Source organism: Perca fluviatilis, chromosome 22 (genome assembly GCF_010015445.1).
Source record: "Perca fluviatilis chromosome 22, GENO_Pfluv_1.0, whole genome shotgun sequence".
NCBI lineage: Eukaryota > Metazoa > Chordata > Actinopteri > Perciformes > Percidae > Perca > Perca fluviatilis.
The window spans coordinates 4,131,661-4,151,641 of NC_053133.1; the positions used below are offsets into that span (position 1 = coordinate 4,131,661).

Here is a 19,981-nt window from a genome sequence, read left to right on the forward strand (position 1 = left end):
AAGGCTGTCACTGCATCTGGAACTGTGAAATAGTGTGTTTGTGCAGTGTGTCTTTTAAAGTGTTTAAGAATATGTATTTTTGCTTGCCTATTTTTGAAATGAAAACTAACATCTGCTGAGGAGAAAGACTCTTAAATCTCTTAAATCTCCTAGTAGCTTTGAAAGATAGCCTGCAGTAGTGTAAACTAGAGTTACACGGTAGACCGAGCTACATTTAAAGCAATTTATGTGTTTACTTAACTCTATGTTATGCATATAAAAAAAGTCTCAGATCATATGTCCACTCAGTAGGGGGATGCACGTTTGTTTTTGGTATGACAGGATGTCGGACAAATGAGTTTTCGGTCCAATGGGACATTTTTTGGGACAATGAGCCACGGAAACAGTGGCACAGCCGCACAGCATCCCAAAGATTCTACAATTTTATTTCATCCTTTCCTGATCTCAACAAAGTCAAAGTTGCACGAAGGAGGGGAGCCCTCCAGCCGAAGTTTGCGAGCTTTCAGCCACACCTCATGCTCTTTCTACAATGAATGGAGCTGACTACAGGGATTTGTCTTTCAGTGGTTATCTTCGGTCAGACTCAAAGACGACGACGATTTTTTTTTTAATGTTGCAGGACGCTTGTGCTTCTTGCTGATTGATGTTATACTTGCCACAGAAGGATGTTAAATTTTATCATGACTAAAAGTCATAATGCACAAAAAAAGAAGAGAACATATCAACCAGGCACACCTGTAAATATATTTAAGCGTATTTCAAATTAAAATGATAAGAATGGAACTAAACAAGGCCAAAAAATCTAACAAAAACGAATAAAACCACATTAAAAAAATGTAAAAGCCGAAGGATAAAAGCTGTGTGCTAACAGTTTGTTACTATTTTTGCTAATAAACATTATCGGTGGTGAGATACAAGAGATGTGTTTGTAACCTACAGTAGGAAGGCAATCAGAGGCTTAAATCTTTGCTTAATATTGGTCCTTGTCTCACCCTCCAAGGCAGAGTCATAGGCTGCTTCAAAGCCATTGTTGCTCACAGAGGAGTCTGTCTTGAAGCGGATGTACATAGATCTCTGAGTGGACTGGAGCCGGGGGGGCATCTGAACACCACAAAATGTCCCCAGCAGAGGAGAACTGGACGTGGAGCCATCCCTCACCTGGAGGAAGGAGAAAACATGCACCTTCATAACTGATCATCTCCATCCATTATCCATCCATCCATCCATCCATCCATCTATCTCTCTCTGTCCACCCAGTTCTCTCCATCCATCCATCCATCCATCCATCTGTCTCCATCCACCCCGTTCTCTCCATCCTCTCCATGCAGAGTTTGGAGTCAGAAAGATTGAATATTTTTCATCCACGACAGACCTGTGGTCCAGCCGCACTACGGAGCCGTACATAAGTCTCAGTGTGCACTATATTGTTGTGAATCTGTTTTGGTGCGTTTTACCATAACGTTTGTGATTTTACATATGTTTAAAAATATCAAAATAATATCGATATCGCAATATTCATAATCAATATTGCAATATCACATTTTGTCAACATCGTGCAACCCTACCATACATCCATATCTCTCCATCCATCCATCCATCCATCCACTCATCCATCCATCCATTTATCTCCATCTATTCATCTCCATGCTTCTCCATCCATCCATTCATCCATCCATCCATCTCCATCCATCCATCTCCATCCATCCATCCATCCATCCATCCATCCCTCCATCCATCTATCCATCCATCCATATCCATCTATCCATCCATCCATCCATCCATCTCCATCTATCCATCCATCCATCTATCCATCCATCCCTCCATCTCCATCCATCCATCCATCCATCCCTCTATCTCTATCTACTAATAGTTAGAAGAAGAAGAAGAAGAAGAAGAAGAAGAAGAAGAAGAAGAAGAAGAATGGTTTGGCTGTTTTTTGTTTACCTCAACTGAGTCAAAACTGCAGGAGCCTCCCTCCACATCAAATGACAGGAAGTTGAGGGTGACCACATAGCCCTCTGGCTGGTTAATGACCCACTCACAGACCTTGTTGTGGGGATAGGCATTGGGGTGGTAGGGAGAGCGGAACTGCCCAGTCCCAGACAAAGTACCTCCACAGCCTGGGGAGAGAAGGGTTAATGGATGGTCAGTGGTAAATGGAAAGAACATAGTTTTGACTTCTTTGTCCATTCAAATCTTTGCCTGGATCTGTGATAAGTCCTTTATCATGGTTTAGTGGTGCTTTTTCAGGAACACTGAGCTGTTTCCTGGGGAAACGAGAGATTAAGACCACCTTGGCACAGCCATACTGCCAAAGACCTAGCAGTCCCCAACCGCCTTTAGGAGGTTCCATTCACCAGGGAAGAGTCCAACTCAACTGACATGAAGTCATAGCACACGTGTGTGTAAATGTATGGAGTCTCACCAACGGTGTAGACAGCCCTGAAACCAGCCCGGCTGATCGAGCCGTCAGACTTGAAACGAATCCACAGGAAGTTGGAGGAGGAGAGAATGGGAGCCGGCAGGGAGCTCCCACAGTACCTCCCTATCAGAGGATCGGTCTCCATTCTGCCATCACGAACCTGGAAAGAAAGGGGAGAGAAGAAGAGAAAGGAGAAGTAGGTAAGAGGCCGTTTTAATGGTGTCAACAAAAACTATCACAAACAATATTTGTTAAATAACTATTTTTCACAATGAAAAAGTAACCTGAGAAAATGAGTTATGTAATAGTTAATGTATCACATTTTTGGGCAACACATAAAAGCTGAACAATAGAGTCAAAGATGGACGATGGGTGATGGACAAATGAATCAATTCAAACCAGTTGGACTGGAAGAAAGCATTGCCAGTAAACATAAAGAAGGAAAAAAGTATGATTTAAAAAACGTATTTGAAAAAGTCAGTTGTGTCTACATGTTTTCGTAAGATATGGGGGTTGCAGTATTTATTTAAATGTGCTTGAAGCGATGCCACGCGTTTTTTAGGCTACAACATTTTTCGTCACATACAGCAAACATGTCCTCACTATACGCTAGCTGCCTGTCCCCTGAACAAGCTGTAAAAAAACGCAGTCTCGTGTAGACACACGCCAACAAAAACAAACTGCGCCAACCTGCACTACGAAACATAACTAACAGTGTTCCAGTGTTCCAGCCAATAACCGACAAGAAGGGTTTGGGGGTGGGGGTTGGGGGGTTAGTGAGTGGAATGGAGGGAGAGGGGACGAGATGAGGAGGAGGGAGGGGTGAGCTAGCCTCGTTTTGTTTGACAATACTTTGAATGTCAACAAGAAGTAACGTCACCCAACATCGCTTAGAGCACCTTTAAGCAAGATAAATGAATCAGGATCTATGTTTGTGAGCCATAAACAAGTCGTACCTCCACATAGTCAAAGGTGCAGCTGCTGTGGATCTCCAGGTCCATGTGGGTGAAGTTGAGGGCCACCTTCTCCCCCACTGGCAACGTGATCAGATAGATACACTGGCGGTTGTGGGCATAGTTGTTGGGCCAGTTGGGTGAGATGATGATGCCCTCGCTGTCGGTGAAGGTACCACCACAACCAGGGTCACCTAAGACACAACACATCCATGTGTGAGCGGCTCCATTACATTTTAAATTACACAAAGCATTATCACACAGTCACATTTACTGTGAATTTTTGGACAGAATAATGGTATTGGCATTCCAGTTTGATGTTTATAAAACTCTGTGTGATAGCCCTTCGAATATTTAACACTTCACACAAGTTGGGTAGGAGTCTTTTAATATAACTTACGACTGACAGTTACACATCAGATGGAATCTGTCTTTCTCTATTTGGTAGTGATGGCCAGATGAAGTTTCAATAACCATTTGCTTTATTCTGTGAGCTCACTAGATGGCTCTCTCTGTTCAACAAAGCGTTGAAAGCACACTGATTTGCAATTCCTTGAAGCTTTTTCTATAAACCAAGAGCGCCATCTAGTAGGCTCAACAAATACAATTCATAGTTCATAAAGCTTAATTTGGACATCACTACTGTTTGGACGTTTATCTGTGTTTGACAAATCATCAACTCAACTGTTTTAAAACCCAGTATCTGAACCAGGAAATAAAAACGATACAATATGAGTATAAAAAGTCTTTAAACAACACTTAATGAAATCCCCTTCAAGAGACGATGGCAAGACTACTGACACATTTAAAGTTGGCCTGTCCTGTTATTCTGCTACCAAGTTCAGAATAATCTTCCAATAAATGTCCTGTGAGACAGTTGCATTTGTATAATGTGGTAAATCATGACATGGTGTGCACAGCTTCTTACTTTGTGATGTTGTGTATGTCATGTGGAAGCCTCGGTCAGAGACAACAAAGTCAGAGTGGAAATGGATCCATGCTGCTGGACCGGTGGTCTGCAGTGGGGGAGGTGATGCAGTACTGCAGTACTTCCCCAGAACTGGGTCTTCAGGTAGAAGACCGTCCCGGATCTACAACATTTGGCCACACAAGACAACAAATTAAAGGACAATCAATTGCTAGAACTTGTACGTAAGGCTTGTTGCATAGAGTATCACTAGTGGCATACAGTGCACAAACCTGACAAAATAGCAACCATAGGAAACAACTGTGCCAGTGTTACAGTCGGTTCAGTAATTGTTGGGTTTCAGCGAGGAAATATGGTAGATGCTAGATCATACTTGATACATGTGTCGATGTCAACACATGAGCATACTGAGCAGGCATCAACACTTGGGCTTCCCGTCCGTCAATGCAACCGAAGACCATGATAAATCACCAACAGAGGCTTCCAAACCAAAGACTACACAGCTGGACATGTTCCAGAAGCAACGTTATCCGAAATTAACAAACAGGCAACCAAGATTACAGGTTTCCGTGACTTTAGCGTTTAGCAGCGGAGCGACTGTTACGGAGTATAGCAGCAAAATCACCAAAACAGCTTCTAAACCAAAAACTACACAATCAAACGTGTTCCAACAGGAATGTGATCCATAATTGGGGAGAAATGATTACAAACATCTGCAACCAAGAGCGTATGTAAAATATAAACACCGCAGTAACGTCTGCTGACGTCTGGTGTTTAAGCCCAGGCGTTGATGCCTGCGCAGTATGCTCACGTGTTGACGTTGACACGTTTATCGGGTGCGATCTAGCATCTACCAGGAAATATGGTTAAGAGATGATTTACAAGTACTGTTTTTATTAGACCCACACAATTTGGCTGTAACAGTTGAACCATGATTGAACGTGATTGTTCTATTGATTGATTTAATCTAATCCAGCATTTCTCACCTCTAGGAAGTCAAAGTTGCAGTCAGGGTGGTGCTCCAGACTGAGAGTCCCGAACGCAAAGGTGATGAGCAAGCCGGGCTCCACCATCACTCTCCAATAGCAGTCTCGGCTAGGTGGGTAGTTTCCAGGGTAACCAGGTGAGTTAATGTTGCCATAGGGGTCAGTTAGTTCGCCTCCACACACTAAGATGAAAAGGAGATTTCAGGGAAAGGATGAACAATTATTTCACACTTTTGTGAGCTGCACCTGCAGTTGTAGACGTACAAATATTTCACAAAGGAGGAAATTGTTTCATTGTTAACATTGTTATTATAATGTTTTCAGGGCTTAGTATAGTATGTAGGATTTTCCTAAAAAATAACGAATGGAATAATATGAAAGTTATCCCTCTAAGTCTTTACTTATTAGAAGTGATTGCCAAATGGAGCCTCATGAAGCTTCATGAACCATTTTCTTTATTTTCTGGAAGAGGGGCCATATTGGAAAACTACCAAAATATTGTAGAACACAATAATGCATTTCCACACTGTGCGTGCATGTGTGGACACATGTGTGTGTGTGTGAGAGAGAGAGAGAGAGAGAGAGAGAGAGAGAGAGCTGTAGGCTGTATAATAGAGATGTTGATTTGTCTTTTATATGTTTTAAAATTTTTCTGGTTAGTTGCAGTTTGTTGTTTGTCTCATGGTGGCATCCACCTCCGCTTTCCATCATTTGCATGAAACCGGACATCTGTTCCCCTCTAAACCAGTCATTGTATGTCACATGTCCGGGTTCAAAAAGTTAAAACATTACTACTTATTAACCTACTTTTTTAAGGATTTCTCATTAACCAAACCAAAACAGATGAATCAGCCCTACCTGGGTTCTGGGACTGCCAAGCAACTGTGAAGCCACCAGCACTGACAGAGTGGTCGGAGCGAAACCAGAAATACAGGGAATTGTGGGAGCTGTAGAGCTCCTGTGGGTTATTGTGGCCACAGTATTTGCCGATCATGTAAGCAGAAGCAGTGTCCCCGTCATGGATCTGAAGGAAGTCAAAGTTGCAGTTGGTGCTGCTCTCCAGCTCAAAGAAAGGAAAGGTAATCCGCAGAATCTGGAGAAGAGAGAACAAGTCATTCAACAGATCCCTGTTAATCTGCTACATTTAAAACACAATCAAATCCGCTAATACTAACGATTCCCATTTCTCATTTCATTCTTTCTTTTTTAGCAAATTGTTTTCGTATCAGAGCGGGCCAGTATCATCAGCTGACTAGAAACCAGACCCAGATTGGTTGAATGTGTTTGTTATGTGGCTCCCTGATTGCTAGATGCGTAAGCATTGTTTAACATTGTTTAACAAGTAAACATAATGTTGCAAGGCCAGCAATGCATGTCATGATCCATGCAGAGCATGTCGTCTGGACCTATGTTTTTTGGTCCTGACTGTTCTGAATTAGGAAATGTTTGATTGATGTAAAAATACAAAACAAGCATTCATTGGATATCAAACCTACGCAGTGACAGAGATGGGGGACTCAAGTCTCACGACTTGACTGGAGTCTGAGTCGCCAATTTGAGGACTTGAGACTTGCTTGACTTACATTGATAAATGACTCGACTTGACTTTGACTTGGTATTCAAGACTTGAGACTTGACTTTGTCTTGAGACAGATGACTTCAAAGGACTTGACTTTTTATTAATATAATAGCCAGATCATACTCTTTTTTTTCAAGAAAAGGTATTGAGAAGTTACATTTTGTTTCCCGGAACATCTTCCTTGTGCTATACGTGCCAACCTGCCAAGTTGCTAGTCAACCTTCCAGAGCGTGGCGGACCAGCAGAGGCAAAAGTAGGAGGCAGCCGTCATGAAAGGGATTATGCCCAACGTTTAAGGAGCTTGTAGTCGATGCTCGTTGTGAAAAAAAGCACAGCGATGTGCAAGGATTGCAACTCCAAAATTACGGATGCGAAAACCACAACATCCAACTTCATCATTCGTTATTGCATGCAACACAAACAACGGTACGTGAGTGTGTCTTTGAGCTAACGTTAATGGCAATTTTTTGTATGACTTGACTTGTGACTTGCTTGACTTATAGCAGGGACTCGACTTGACTTGCTTGATTCTCACCACAGTGACTTGAGACCTGATTGTGACTTGCACATGTGTTACTTACTCCCACCTCTACACAGTGAAATAGAAGGAGTAACAGATTCTTCAATCCAGAGAACCTCTACAGGAAGGTATTGTCAGCTGAGAAGCTAAAACAAGCCGACTGTATACTACCTTCCAAAGTAAACCAAAGACAGGAATCTCTTTTACCTAAGGTAAGCCCTTTTCACAAATGCACTGCACACCTGAAACAATCTAGACATCGACCACAGAAGATGTATGTGAGAATGAAAATGTCAGAATCAGTTGGAGCGAACTTTAAACTGTCTTTAAGCCCTGCCAGCTCCCGAGAACTAAGTCTGTGTAATGTCTGATTGACCCTATGTGTGAATAGAGCAGTATATTGTCAGGAGAATTCACGGTGAGCCAGTGGCCGTGTTAAGGACGTTTCTATCATGTGTGTCGCAGGAAACTGGAAGAAAACAAACAAAGGGTAAAAAAGAGGAAGAAGGGGGATTCACACGAAGACGCCAATGGGAATGTTTAACTACAAATTTGTCTACATCTGTATCAGTGTCTCTGTGTCCCAAAAGTGATTCTGTTTGACTGTCATGGGGAATTGTTGGGTCTTTGTAAATTATAGAGTATGGTCTAGACCTACTCTAAGTGTCCTGAGGTAACTCTTGTTGTGATATGACACTATGAATAAAATTGAATTGAATTGATGGTTTGGCGAGAGACTTTGTTGTTTATGACCAAATTACAAACCAGCTATGTGGCTACAGTGTAATCTGCATCATATCATGGCTCCTGCATGCTCTACAAAGGCGCCGTCCATTGCTTAAACCAAACAGAGTGTTTCCCGTAATTGAGAATGTGTCTGACTAGGGCTGGGCGATATGGAGAAAATCAGATATCACGATACTCTTGACCAAATACCTCAATATCGATATTGCAGCGATATCCTAGGGTTGACAATTGGTACTTTAACAAAATATGTTCAAACTTAGATTTTAGATAAATAATCATCAGTAATGTGGACATATGTCAAAGTGGGGAAAAGGCAAATAATAGAACAGCCGGTGTCAGTCTGGTGAGTTCAGAAAAGTACATCACTTTACTGTAATGCAGCCTTTAAAACCAGGAAAAGATAACACTTATGTCATATCACGACATTGCGATATCCAAAATCTAAAACGATATCTAGTCTCATATCACGATATCGATATAATATCTAGGGATGCACCGAATATTCGGCCACCGAAAATCTTCGGCCAAAATACTTTTATCACCGAAACAATACGGCTGAAATGTTGTGATGATGCAAACAGAAACCGCGACCTGCACGTGTGTCAGTACCCGATCCACCTGCAAAGCGTCTCCTAAGCAAAGAGGTTGAGACGGACCACGGAGTGAAAACAATGAAACGTACGCTCTTAGAGTCTGTCAGCACACGTTTCAGTGAGATCTATTCGGATCCTCTGCACTTCATCGCGACTGTACTTGATCCGCGTTATAAAGACCATTACTTGGATGCGGAAATAAAGCAGGGCGCACGAGAAATGATCCAGGCCGCGATGGATGCGGAGAACCCGCGTGGAGACGGAGCAGCGCACGGAGCAGCACCCAGCGCAGGAGGAGATCAGAGCGCAGAAAAAAAGACTTGTCTCTCTGCACCAGATGAGGGGCATGCACCCTCGTTGTCCAATGTCCAGACCTGATTCGTTGGACACTGCTGGAGGACAAGGAAAAGGGCTTCAGAGAGACTGCAACTGACCTTGTTTGGGTCAACGCGGATCACCCAGGCACAGCTGACCTGGTGATCGTAATCATCATGCCCCGGGGTGTTGGGATAACTGAAGGAACCAGCAGGACCAGACAGGTAGCCTCCACACACTGGAAACACACATACATAGATTCAGAAAAAATAGATTACAGTTCATGCTCTCAGGGGTCTTAACGTTTTTTAGGCCAAAGACAGACCAGGGACCCCCTACTACATATATTGTAAAAAATGTAGTTGCATATTAAATTCGGTCGGATGGATGGATCCATTTTCATATATTATTTGTACATCATGTTTTAATGTTAAACATACATGTTGAAGGCACAGTGTATACTTAAGCCTAAACTGTATCTGTGGATGGCTACCATAATAATACCTTACTTAGTGAACATATCATCAATATTGTGTAAATTAAATGTTTTTTTTGTTGATGTTTTTTGATCAATAGGCCGATACATCTTTGCTATTATTATGCTGGATTCATGTGAATGCATATTTGCAGACATATTATTTTTGTAAATTACACTTCCAAGTAAATATAAAAAAAAATGTTTTGTCGGCCCCTCTGCAGTAACTCTGAGGCCTTCCTTGGTGTCACGGACCCCCTGTTGAAGATCTCTCCTCTATATCATTACAGTATATGAGTGATGATAAAATATGTCATTACATCGGCTAACTAGCCCATCCAATCCTATCATTTTTTTTCTTTGTCTGCACATCCACTCTACATTCTCTTTATCTTGCAGTTTCTGCACCTCCTTTTGGCCCTTCCCTCCCTAATTCTTCCCTTCGCCTCACCTCCTTTGCCGTCCCAGTCCCTCCCTATTGTCCTATCCATACCTTGCTGTGGGGTCTGGCAGAGTGGGCCAGTCCACTGGGCAGTGCAAGTACATGTGACTCCATTTATGCCGTCGGTGCAGGTTCCTCCGTTCTGACAGGGGTTGCTTAAGCATTCATTGATGTTCTGGTCACAGTTCACTCCTTGCCAGCCAGGGTTGCAGTTGCAGATGTAGCCAGGAGACGAGGTGGTGGCCTGTGATAGCAGTAGTGCACTAGTCAGACATCATCAATTTGTTGTTACGAAGGGATTTGTTTCTGGATTTTCTGTTCTTGGAATATCATTAACACAAAAGCAAGGTAGTGTTTTTATACACACACAACACTTAGTGGGATCAATTCCTTCTTGGTTTTGGGCTTTTCGTGGAATTTGTTGACTATAATAAAATATAGAATATTAACAGCCTTATCCTTTAAAATGAGTGATTGCAGGAAAAGTTAGAGACAACATCTGTGTCATAATGGCCACACAGCATCCAACCATGTCCAAACAGCCATACACACACACACACACACACACACACGCACACAAAAAAAACACACACACACACACATAGACACGCGCACATGCGCACAAAATGCAACAACACGCACGCACACACACACAAGCAAACACACACACACACAACATAAACACGCACGCATACACACATCACACACACACACAGTACACACACAAACAGACACACACACACACACAACTACACACACCAACACATACATGACACTCGCACACAAACACACACACACACTCACATGCATGAACACACACACACGCACACACACACACACACACACACACACACAAACACACACACACACACACACACACACTCACCACACACTGTCCATGGACACAGGGGTTGTTGGTCTGACAGATGTTGCTGATCTGGGTGCAACCATTGGGTCCATACCCGTTGCCTGTGTAGCCTGGAGGGCAGGTACATGTAGGGAGGCTGGTGCCTGGAGGATGTGGGAGGGTAGAGGGAGAGGAAGAGGGATACATGATCATGTCCCACATTACTTTTTGTTACAAAATCATACTTTGGACAATGTACAAATTTCCTTAAACCACGTAGAGTTAATTATATTTAATAAAGTTAATGAATTACAGTTTTTTACAATCACTTTGGGTCAAAATCAGCTTGAGTGAAAGCACCTGAGACGGAACCCCCACACTGAGTCTCACTCCACCCAGTCTCCAGCACATCCTCCCGGACCAACCAACCAGATGACATCTCTTTTCCATCTCACCCACCATCCAAATCAATTCCTATGCTGTTAACATTCAATATAATCAAGCATTCATTAAAATCTTTAAATTACATATAGTTGTGGCGTGGTCCTTGCTAGTGAATCAGTCATTGTATTGAGAAGCGATATATCTTGTATGTAAATTGGATAAACAGGAGGACAGTTTAAGTATTAAAAAGCCTTTATTGTAGTGGCTCATGACAGTGTCCCTTTGAGGTCTGGTGAGGGGAATGGTGGGAGTCGTTGCTAAAAATCTTATATAACTGGAGTGAGAGCTGTGTCCGTTTCCACATGATGCATTCATGAACGTATGATATCAACATTTTAAACTGTAAATAGCCGCAAATAAACTCATGCACAATGTCTAAATTGCAAAAAAATCTAGAAAGTTTAATGGTAGGCAACGTTAATGGGACAAAAGCTAACCATTATTATTTGTAGAAGAAAACAAAAAACACATAACTCCCCTTTTCTGATTCCGCAACTCATCTAATCATTGTTGTACAATTTCAAATGTCCCTTGACTGCTGCAGGGATAGTGTTGTGTTGCAATCGTGCATGAATACTATTCCCTGTGCAAATGGTGAAGACAAAATCTTCAATTCTCAGAAGACGTAAAAGTCATAAAACCATGCATATGTTTCATACCTGGGCTGGACGAGCAAGTGGCCAAAGGGTGACAGCCTCCATTGTTGCTTGCGCAGATATTGGTCTGGGTGCATGTCCTCCCATCCCCCTCATAACCTGCACAGACACAAGATTTGTCTCTAAAAATCAGGCACATTGTGGCTTTTTGTACTGCTTGTTTGTGGCTTTAACTGCTCAGGAGCCAGGGTCTCAGAAACACTCAGGAGACAGTCTCCAAAAAGACAGTTTCCAAAAAGTTTGAATCTGATTCAGGGGAGAGGTAGTTCCTACATTCACTCCTTTTCAAAATCGTAAATTAGAATTAACAATGATGTCTTGTAGTTTGCTCAGTAGTTTCTCACTTCAATACAGTCAAGTGACCTACAGTATATCACCAGTTTTCTTATACAGTGTACAATTGTCTTGCCTTCTTTTCAAGTATATTAATACATACTTTTTGGGGGGTGATTACTTTTATTTTTGTTCCTGTTTTCTTTTTTCTCCCAATAGCATTCTCCCAGCACAAACAGTGCAGTGACCAATGAACACTGCCAAGCTGGAAGAATTGCAGCTGGGGAGTGAACTCTGGGTAACTGTGGAGTACCCAGAGTTACCCAGAGGCACATTACCCATTGCATAGCTCTACCACATTTACAGTCAGGGCTGGGTAATATGCTTGAAATAAATATTATATATTATTTGTTCTAATTCAGATTATCGGCCCTGGCTGATTATTGGGCCGCTTTTTGGCAGTTTGCAGATGATGTGTACCTGTGTTTTATTAAAAAGTGTTCTACTTTGCTACAGCTCTGTGTCTGCCTCTCTGCTTCGGTTTATCTCACCACTGAGTCTGACTTCATGCCTCCCCCCCTCCCCACACAACACTGTCTGACTGTTATTGGGGATTATGTTGACAGTTTCTCATTTATTAAATAATTGCTGAAAGCATTTAAACTAAGTTTTGTGTTGGATTTTGTAACGTTCCAAAATCTTAATTTTTATATCTCTATTAGGGATTATATCTCCACCCTGGCCTGGGAACGCCTCGGGATCCCCCAGTCAGAGCTGGTTAATGTGGCTTGGGAAAGGGAAGTTTGGGGTCCCCTGCTGGAGCTGCTGCCCCCACGACCTGACCCCGTATAAGCAGATGGTGATGGATGATGGATATCCAGCTATACCGTCTCTGGCCATCATGCAGAATTCATAGGACTGTAGTTACATTCATAACTCTTGTTTTCTCTCCTCATACCTGGAGGGCAGACGCCACAGTGAAAGGAGCCCATGGTGTTCAGACATGGCACCACGGGAGTGGTGGAGCAGCCGCCATTATTGATCAAACATTCGTCCACATCCTGACAGCTGTAGCCATTGCCTTGCCAACCTGAGACATATTAGAGGAAATCCACTTATTCAGGCTATCCATTTAGCCACATTAACATGCACAGCCATACACACACAGTGGCAATTCACAATACTGCAGTATAAGATAGATTTGTTTTCAATTACAGTAGTACAAACATAATGTGGCATGTCCGATATCAGTTTTAATGTGTGCAATTTGTTGTCCCGGGGTTGAGTACCAGTGATAGCAAAAGGGCTGGAGCATGTAAAGTAGCCGTCTAGCTACTGGAGTGTTGCTAGGGTGGTTCAAAAACGTAATTATTAGTCAGCACTATAACATAAAAGGGGCAAGATTTTGTCAACCCACCCAACGTATTCCATCCTAAAGCCGTCCAACTGGGCCCAATCTGGCAACATTTCTTGGATAAAACAAATTTCGCCCCAGATCCAGTTACTTCCATCGTGTGGTCAACCAATCAGGGGCCACCAGGAATACCCGAACATATTACACACATTCCACCATCGGGCGGTGAAATGTACGCACAGACAGCACTTGTCATCATGTTTCTGTAATAATGTATGATTTATGTGAGATTGGCAACTGTAATTTGTACACACATAGCACAATAACATAAAAAACGATTTTTCACTAAAATATTTTATTTCACAACTGGAATTGCAAGAGAGGGGGCGCCCCAGCGGTGACCACACGCCACTGGGCATTTCTATGTTCATGCCCACAGGGCCAGAGCTTGAAATAATCTGAGAAATGTGATTTGGGACTTCTCTTTTGTTGTTGGACAACTGCTCATAATTCTAATTGTTCCTGCTCCAACCCTATTTTCTTGATTTTACTTATATTGTGCTCAAGCTCCATGTGTGGTTCTGGTTTCAAAGTCACAAAAATCCGTTAGGGAACCCCAGCACTTGCAGCCTGTTTCATTTAAAATAGAGCCGAGTGTGAGTTGTGTTACCAGCAGGACAGGCTCCACAGTAGAAGGAGCCCTGAGTGTTGTAGCAGGGAACAGCAGGGTTGGCGGAGCAGGGTTTGTTGGGTAGGTTACACTCGTTAACATCAGCCACACAGGACGGGTTCCCAGCTGGAGCCTCCCAGCCACCCTCACAGATGCATTGATATTTAGGCTGTTTATTGGGGGGAAATAGTCACAGTGTGAAAACTGTCTATTAAAATCTACAGCAAAACAGAATCATGGAAACAACAACAAAATGATATAATACTGAATTGTTATATAAAAGCAGCAGCAAAACTATACGCCATGGAGGCCCGATAACATGGTTAGTCTTTTACTAGTATCACTAGTAGGACTTTTTGCAGACGATATCTCCCATTCAGCATCACAAATCAGGGAGTTCTGTCTGAAGTAACAGTGATTTCACTAATATCAGCAGTCAATGTTAAAACAAGTTAAGAGTTATATCCTTAAGGGTAATATCCTTAAAATCTGCTGTTTTTTTATACCTTATAATAAGTATAGCCACTTATTGTGTAAATTACTGAAATCAGATAGTTTGGAATGAAAACTAAACTTTTGGGGCTCCATGGACCACGGCAGAAAACATGACATCACTAATTCACCTTCTATTCACACACATTCAATCTGGCATGCAGCAGAACCTTCTGTTCTACTGCTCTATTCCAATCAAATTTCATCTTATAAAGTAAACCCTATATCCTCTCGGTTTCCCTTCTATGATGAAACTGGTAGTGCGTTGCTGTTTCTCCATGAAAAATACTTTCATTACTGTGCCATATACCTGTGCCATATCCATGTTTAAAGGTCCCATAGGATGCTCATTTTAAGGTACATACTTGTGTTTTGGGTTTCTATTAGAGTATGTTTCTATGCTTTAATGTAAAAAAATAGGCATATATTTTTTATTTTTCTCATACTATCTGTCTGAATATACATGTAGTCACACTCTGTCTGAAAAGCTCTGTTGGAGCGCCTGTCTCTTTAAGATCTGGGCAGAGAGTAAAAGCTACCTGCAGCATAAATTAAATCTACAGTGTTAAATAGTGTTTAGTTGATACTGTGGTAAAAAAAAAACAACTAAACAATATATACTCTGCTATATATTTTTTGACTGTGTTAAGTAAACTGGTTACCTGTCCAGGTACAACCCGGTCTGCATCGATACATGTGCCATGTACACACAGGTCTTGTCCTGCATTCCTGCAGTCATCATAACGCACCGTACAGAGAGTCCCGGACCATTCTGGAGAACAGTTACACCTGCGCAGAAACAGAAACGTCATTAAAACACCATTATGGTGGCTGTTCAAAAAAGATTGTGTATGATAGATAAATAAATTGATCACTATCAAGCAGTGGTGGAAGAAGTATTCCGACATCACCAGACGCCACAATCTTCTAAAGATAGTCATAGTCTTAAGTAGTTTTGTATCAACTCATTTGGCGATGTCTTGAATGTAACGGACATTCATTAATATATAAAAAAGTTACGTACTAGAGCTTTAAAGTATTAAAAGTGAAGAAGATCCTCACATTTTAGAAACTGGAAATGATCCAAACTGTTCTGTGTTTAATCTCTGCCCCACCTCAATAAAATGAAGGTTACTGAAACATGGTCGCCGAAATGAAAATAGCTCCGCTTCACGGCGCTTCAGCGTGCGGTGTGTTACCAGCGTTAAGACAGTTGTTCCTGTGACATTTGCAGCAACTGTTGTGGTACAATACTGTCAAGCTGCTTCTTTAGGAAAAGAGACTTAGCTAACTGAGGTGTGCTCGACAAGCTCTATACAGGCATCTTTTTGCTTTTTTTACTGTTTCAGTTTTTCTACTCTGCACTGCCTACAGGTTAATCTGCATAGTCTGTGTGGTGTGGCAGCACAGCTGTATCTTCCGTCTGTTTGTGAGTGTCTGTGTGTCTTTGTGTGTGTGTCATTTGGATAATATTAAGAGAGTGTCAGTAGAGTAATATGGGAGGCCTAATACATACGTGAACGATCCAGGGGTGTTGACACAGGTTGCTCCATTCTGACAACTCTGAAATGTTCCTGCATATACCTGACACTCATTCACATCCGTTGCACAGTTAGGACCCTGAAACACCCACACCCCCACACACACACACACACACACACACAAAAAAAAAAAAAAAAAAAAAAAAAAAAAAAAAAAAAAAAAAAAAAAAAAAAAAAAAAAAAAAAAAAAAAAAAAAACGTATCAGCCAGATATATTATTCAGTCCTTCCAGAAAAATGCGTGAGTTTTTTTGTGATTGTTGCGGGCAAAAATCCTTGATTGTGCGGCACGTTTTCTTAAACAATGCGATGGAATATGCGGGATATTTATGCAATTTTATGCGATGAAATTGCGGGAACTTGCAAAAATTGCAGGAACTTGCAAAAATTGCAGGAACTTGCAAAAACTGCGGTTTGATGAAAAAGAAAAAAAAAGTGATTTGATGACACAATTACGTCACTTCATAACGTTCCCATGGCAACAGGGGAAAATGGCTGCTCTTGTGTGAAGTAAACACAAAATTTTTCTTTCGTTTTTCGTCCTGCTAAGATATATGTGACTTTTTTTGCAATGAAAATGCAGGGATTATGAAATCATGCAAGCCCCGCATATTTTGCACGGAAATCGGCAATTTATGCGGCGAAAGTGCGGCATATTTGAAAAAATGCGGACTTTGGCTGATTATGAATTGAATTATGCGATCGCATAATCACGTTTTTCTGGAGGGACTGATTATTAAGATCTTAGATTGTGTGGTCACTGAACGGGAGTAGAACACAGCAAAGTGTTTTATTGACAATAGAACAAAAAGTTGCTTGGCCACACACACATTTTAAAACAATTGAGTGAATACATATGCTGCAGGGATAGACATTTGTCATCTACAATACTGGATTTCAACCGCCGGTCCTGGGCCTGATAGCCTTATACTCCCGTCATTTGATTTTTGGTTATATGATTAAATGCAAACCTACCAATGTGCCACTAGAGTTCAATACCAACTGAAATTATCAACCCGATCTCACTCGAAAGCGTACAAATAACACGGGTTTCCTGCCGTGCAGTAATGTCGTCCAAAGCGAATTCCGTAGCATTACATACCGGGCGCTCAATTGAAGTCATGGGACCGGTGCGTTTTATATGCACGCAGCTCGCGTCACCACGTTGTGTGTTATCGCGAGAACAGCATCACACACAAAAACATAGATATGGTTGGGTTTAGAGAAAGAATGCAGGGAAAGGCTTTAATAACACAAGAAAATCACAAAAACACACTAATAAACGGTTGGGTTTTGGGAAAGGCTTAACAAAAAAACACTACAAAGTCGCAAAAACGCGCCACATAAACACGCTAAAAAACGGTATAAAATCGCCAAACACGGGGCGCGAACCCTGGTCTCCTGGGTGAAAGTCCTGTGTTTTACCCATCCACCACCCTAACCAACCTCCTTACGTGGGCACACGTCCTTTCATACTATAAACGCAGTGGTTTCCATTACTGTAATTGGAGCGCTCCGCGTATCTGCTGTACGCACTATTTCAATTTCGCGTACACATTGCACGTATTTCACAAGTAGAAACCCGTGGTATTTGTACGCTTTTCACACAATGTTACCAAAGTTGAAGGCCCTTCTCAAAGAATTCTGAGTCATGTTTTTTGCATTGTGCTCTATCTTTTGATTTATCCCACCAGTGACCAGTGGGATAGTTTAAAGTTAAAGTTTTAGCTTATAGTATATGATGATGTTTATATTTAATAGTGTGCTAACTGGGTGTCTTCATCTAGATAGGCATTTAACCGGATTACAAAAACCCCAAAAAACCTGAGTCACTGCAAACTTAACAGCAAATAGCATTGCAGGTTACAGTAGGTTTCTGGGGCTCTGGACTAAATATAATGTAATCTCCTGTGTGAACTATTTGGAATTTACTTTTGTTTATGTAGCCAACCTTATGCTTTTTTTATTTTTTTATTCAGTGCTTACTTGTGTTAAATTTTAGGACTCTTGTAATTGTAATTACTCATCAATTTGTTTTCCTTCTCTGCCTCAGGTGAGATTCCTTCTAAAAGACCCTAGGGATTTCTTAATCTCACCTGCACAATCTTTATATATATATATATATATATATATATATATATATATATATATATATTTTGTCTTGTGTTACTGTTGCCTTAATTTTATTGTGCAAAATAAACAAATTCAAAATTCTAATTTTAAGCAGCACCAGTATTGATATTGAATAATGCCTAGAATTAATACATAGAAAACTCTAATAATGTACCGTAACAAATAAAAAACCTATAATACACGTGGTACTACTTAACTCAGTATCGGCTACTCAAAAGCACCTTTGCCGCTTGACAGAGCAAGATACATTTAAAAATAAAAAATAAAAATACGGAGTCGTATTGGTTCGGATGACTGTTATCCCAGAGTCATCAAACAGTCTGTTGTTATCCCACGTTCATTAAAGCTATGATATTAAAGACTAGTATGTCTTAGCATATTAAATGAATAAATTCCATGTAACTGTCACAGTTTGGACTGTAGCAGTGACATAAGCGGTATTAACGTTATATTCGGCGATGTGCTATATCCCACAGGAATCTACTCGCAGAGCAACATGAAGAAGTATAGGTCCCTGGAGGCTCACAATGTTTTAACCAGTGGCTTTGTGGTAGTGGTTTTACATCACAAAATATCAGGGAGCAAAATCTGTTTATTTCGTTGTGATGTGAAGCCATCTTGGAGGGTTACTGCCATAAAAAAAGCCCGATCAGACCTGAGTTGCAGACAGGACAACACCGTCTGTCTATTCAGCAGTATATAAAACTTAGGATCAGGACTTTGTTTTAACCTGTTAGAGGCTCAGAACGCCACACAGCATTTTCAGGCATTGTACCAGTAAAAAAAACGATCGTAAATATGACAAAGAGTAAAGATCAACCGCTAACAAGGTCTACACTCATTAATTCCAGTGGTTTGTTTTCCCCCACGGCATGAACAGAAATGATCCTTTTAGTGGGCGTTCCCAGTAAATGCCGACCAAGTCTATGAAATAAACAGTATGGAACTCACAGCCCAGTTGCTGGGACACACACAGTGGTATGCGTTGAGTAAGTTCAGACACGTTCCTCCATTCTGACAGGGATTACTGCTGCAGGACACCTTCTGCACTGTCTGGAGGAGAGAAAGAGGAGAAGGAAAGCTAAGAGATAAACATGACATGTATAGCAAATAAAGGTCATCAGGTCTTCAGTTTGAGCCATTACAACAAAGAGTTTTTAAATGTCTTACCAATTCAAGTGCAGTCACTTTATTCTCAAGTGTTGACACCTGGAAAGCATGGGACATTTGTTTTGATGCAGTTCAGAATAAGCAATAGTTATTTGGACAGAGGAATTCTAAAAAGCTATTATTATAAACCCACAATAGTCTGTTTGATTGCATCAAACCACTTCATAACTGAAAGCAGAAATTAAAACCAAAATTGGCATTCTTTTATAGAAATAAATCTCGCCTCACCCAAAGTTATAGGAAACAGATAGTTCAAGCTACGTTTCTATCAGTTTTGGATTACGGGGATATCATTTCTATGCATGCAGCTTCCTCTACATTAAAGCCACTTGATGCAGTGTATCACTCTGCCCTTAGATTTATATCTGGTGATGGATTCAGTACCAACCACTTTATCAAAATGTAGGCTGGACTTCTTTTGCTCTAAGAAGGGAGCAACACT

At 41.3% G+C, this 19,981-nt stretch overlaps 1 protein-coding gene across 1 annotated transcript in view; it reads right to left on the reverse strand.

The window, feature by feature from the left end:
* Nucleotides 1–19,981, reverse strand: part of cubn (cubilin (intrinsic factor-cobalamin receptor)) — a 93,762-nt gene that overhangs the window by 64,867 nt on the left and 8,914 nt on the right. The window contains exons 4-20 of the mRNA XM_039789731.1: nucleotides 19,540–19,578; nucleotides 19,321–19,422; nucleotides 16,213–16,316; nucleotides 15,359–15,485; nucleotides 14,205–14,373; nucleotides 13,139–13,270; nucleotides 11,911–12,006; nucleotides 10,847–10,971; nucleotides 10,012–10,204; nucleotides 9,163–9,281; nucleotides 6,148–6,382; nucleotides 5,290–5,471; nucleotides 4,304–4,466; nucleotides 3,379–3,569; nucleotides 2,426–2,582; nucleotides 1,945–2,120; nucleotides 993–1,158 (exon numbers count right to left, since the gene is read on the reverse strand). Coding sequence (XP_039645665.1) covers nucleotides 993–1,158; nucleotides 1,945–2,120; nucleotides 2,426–2,582; nucleotides 3,379–3,569; nucleotides 4,304–4,466; nucleotides 5,290–5,471; nucleotides 6,148–6,382; nucleotides 9,163–9,281; nucleotides 10,012–10,204; nucleotides 10,847–10,971; nucleotides 11,911–12,006; nucleotides 13,139–13,270; nucleotides 14,205–14,373; nucleotides 15,359–15,485; nucleotides 16,213–16,316; nucleotides 19,321–19,422; nucleotides 19,540–19,578 — 2,476 coding nt within the window. The remainder of the gene's footprint in view (nucleotides 1–992; nucleotides 1,159–1,944; nucleotides 2,121–2,425; nucleotides 2,583–3,378; nucleotides 3,570–4,303; nucleotides 4,467–5,289; nucleotides 5,472–6,147; nucleotides 6,383–9,162; nucleotides 9,282–10,011; nucleotides 10,205–10,846; nucleotides 10,972–11,910; nucleotides 12,007–13,138; nucleotides 13,271–14,204; nucleotides 14,374–15,358; nucleotides 15,486–16,212; nucleotides 16,317–19,320; nucleotides 19,423–19,539; nucleotides 19,579–19,981) is intronic.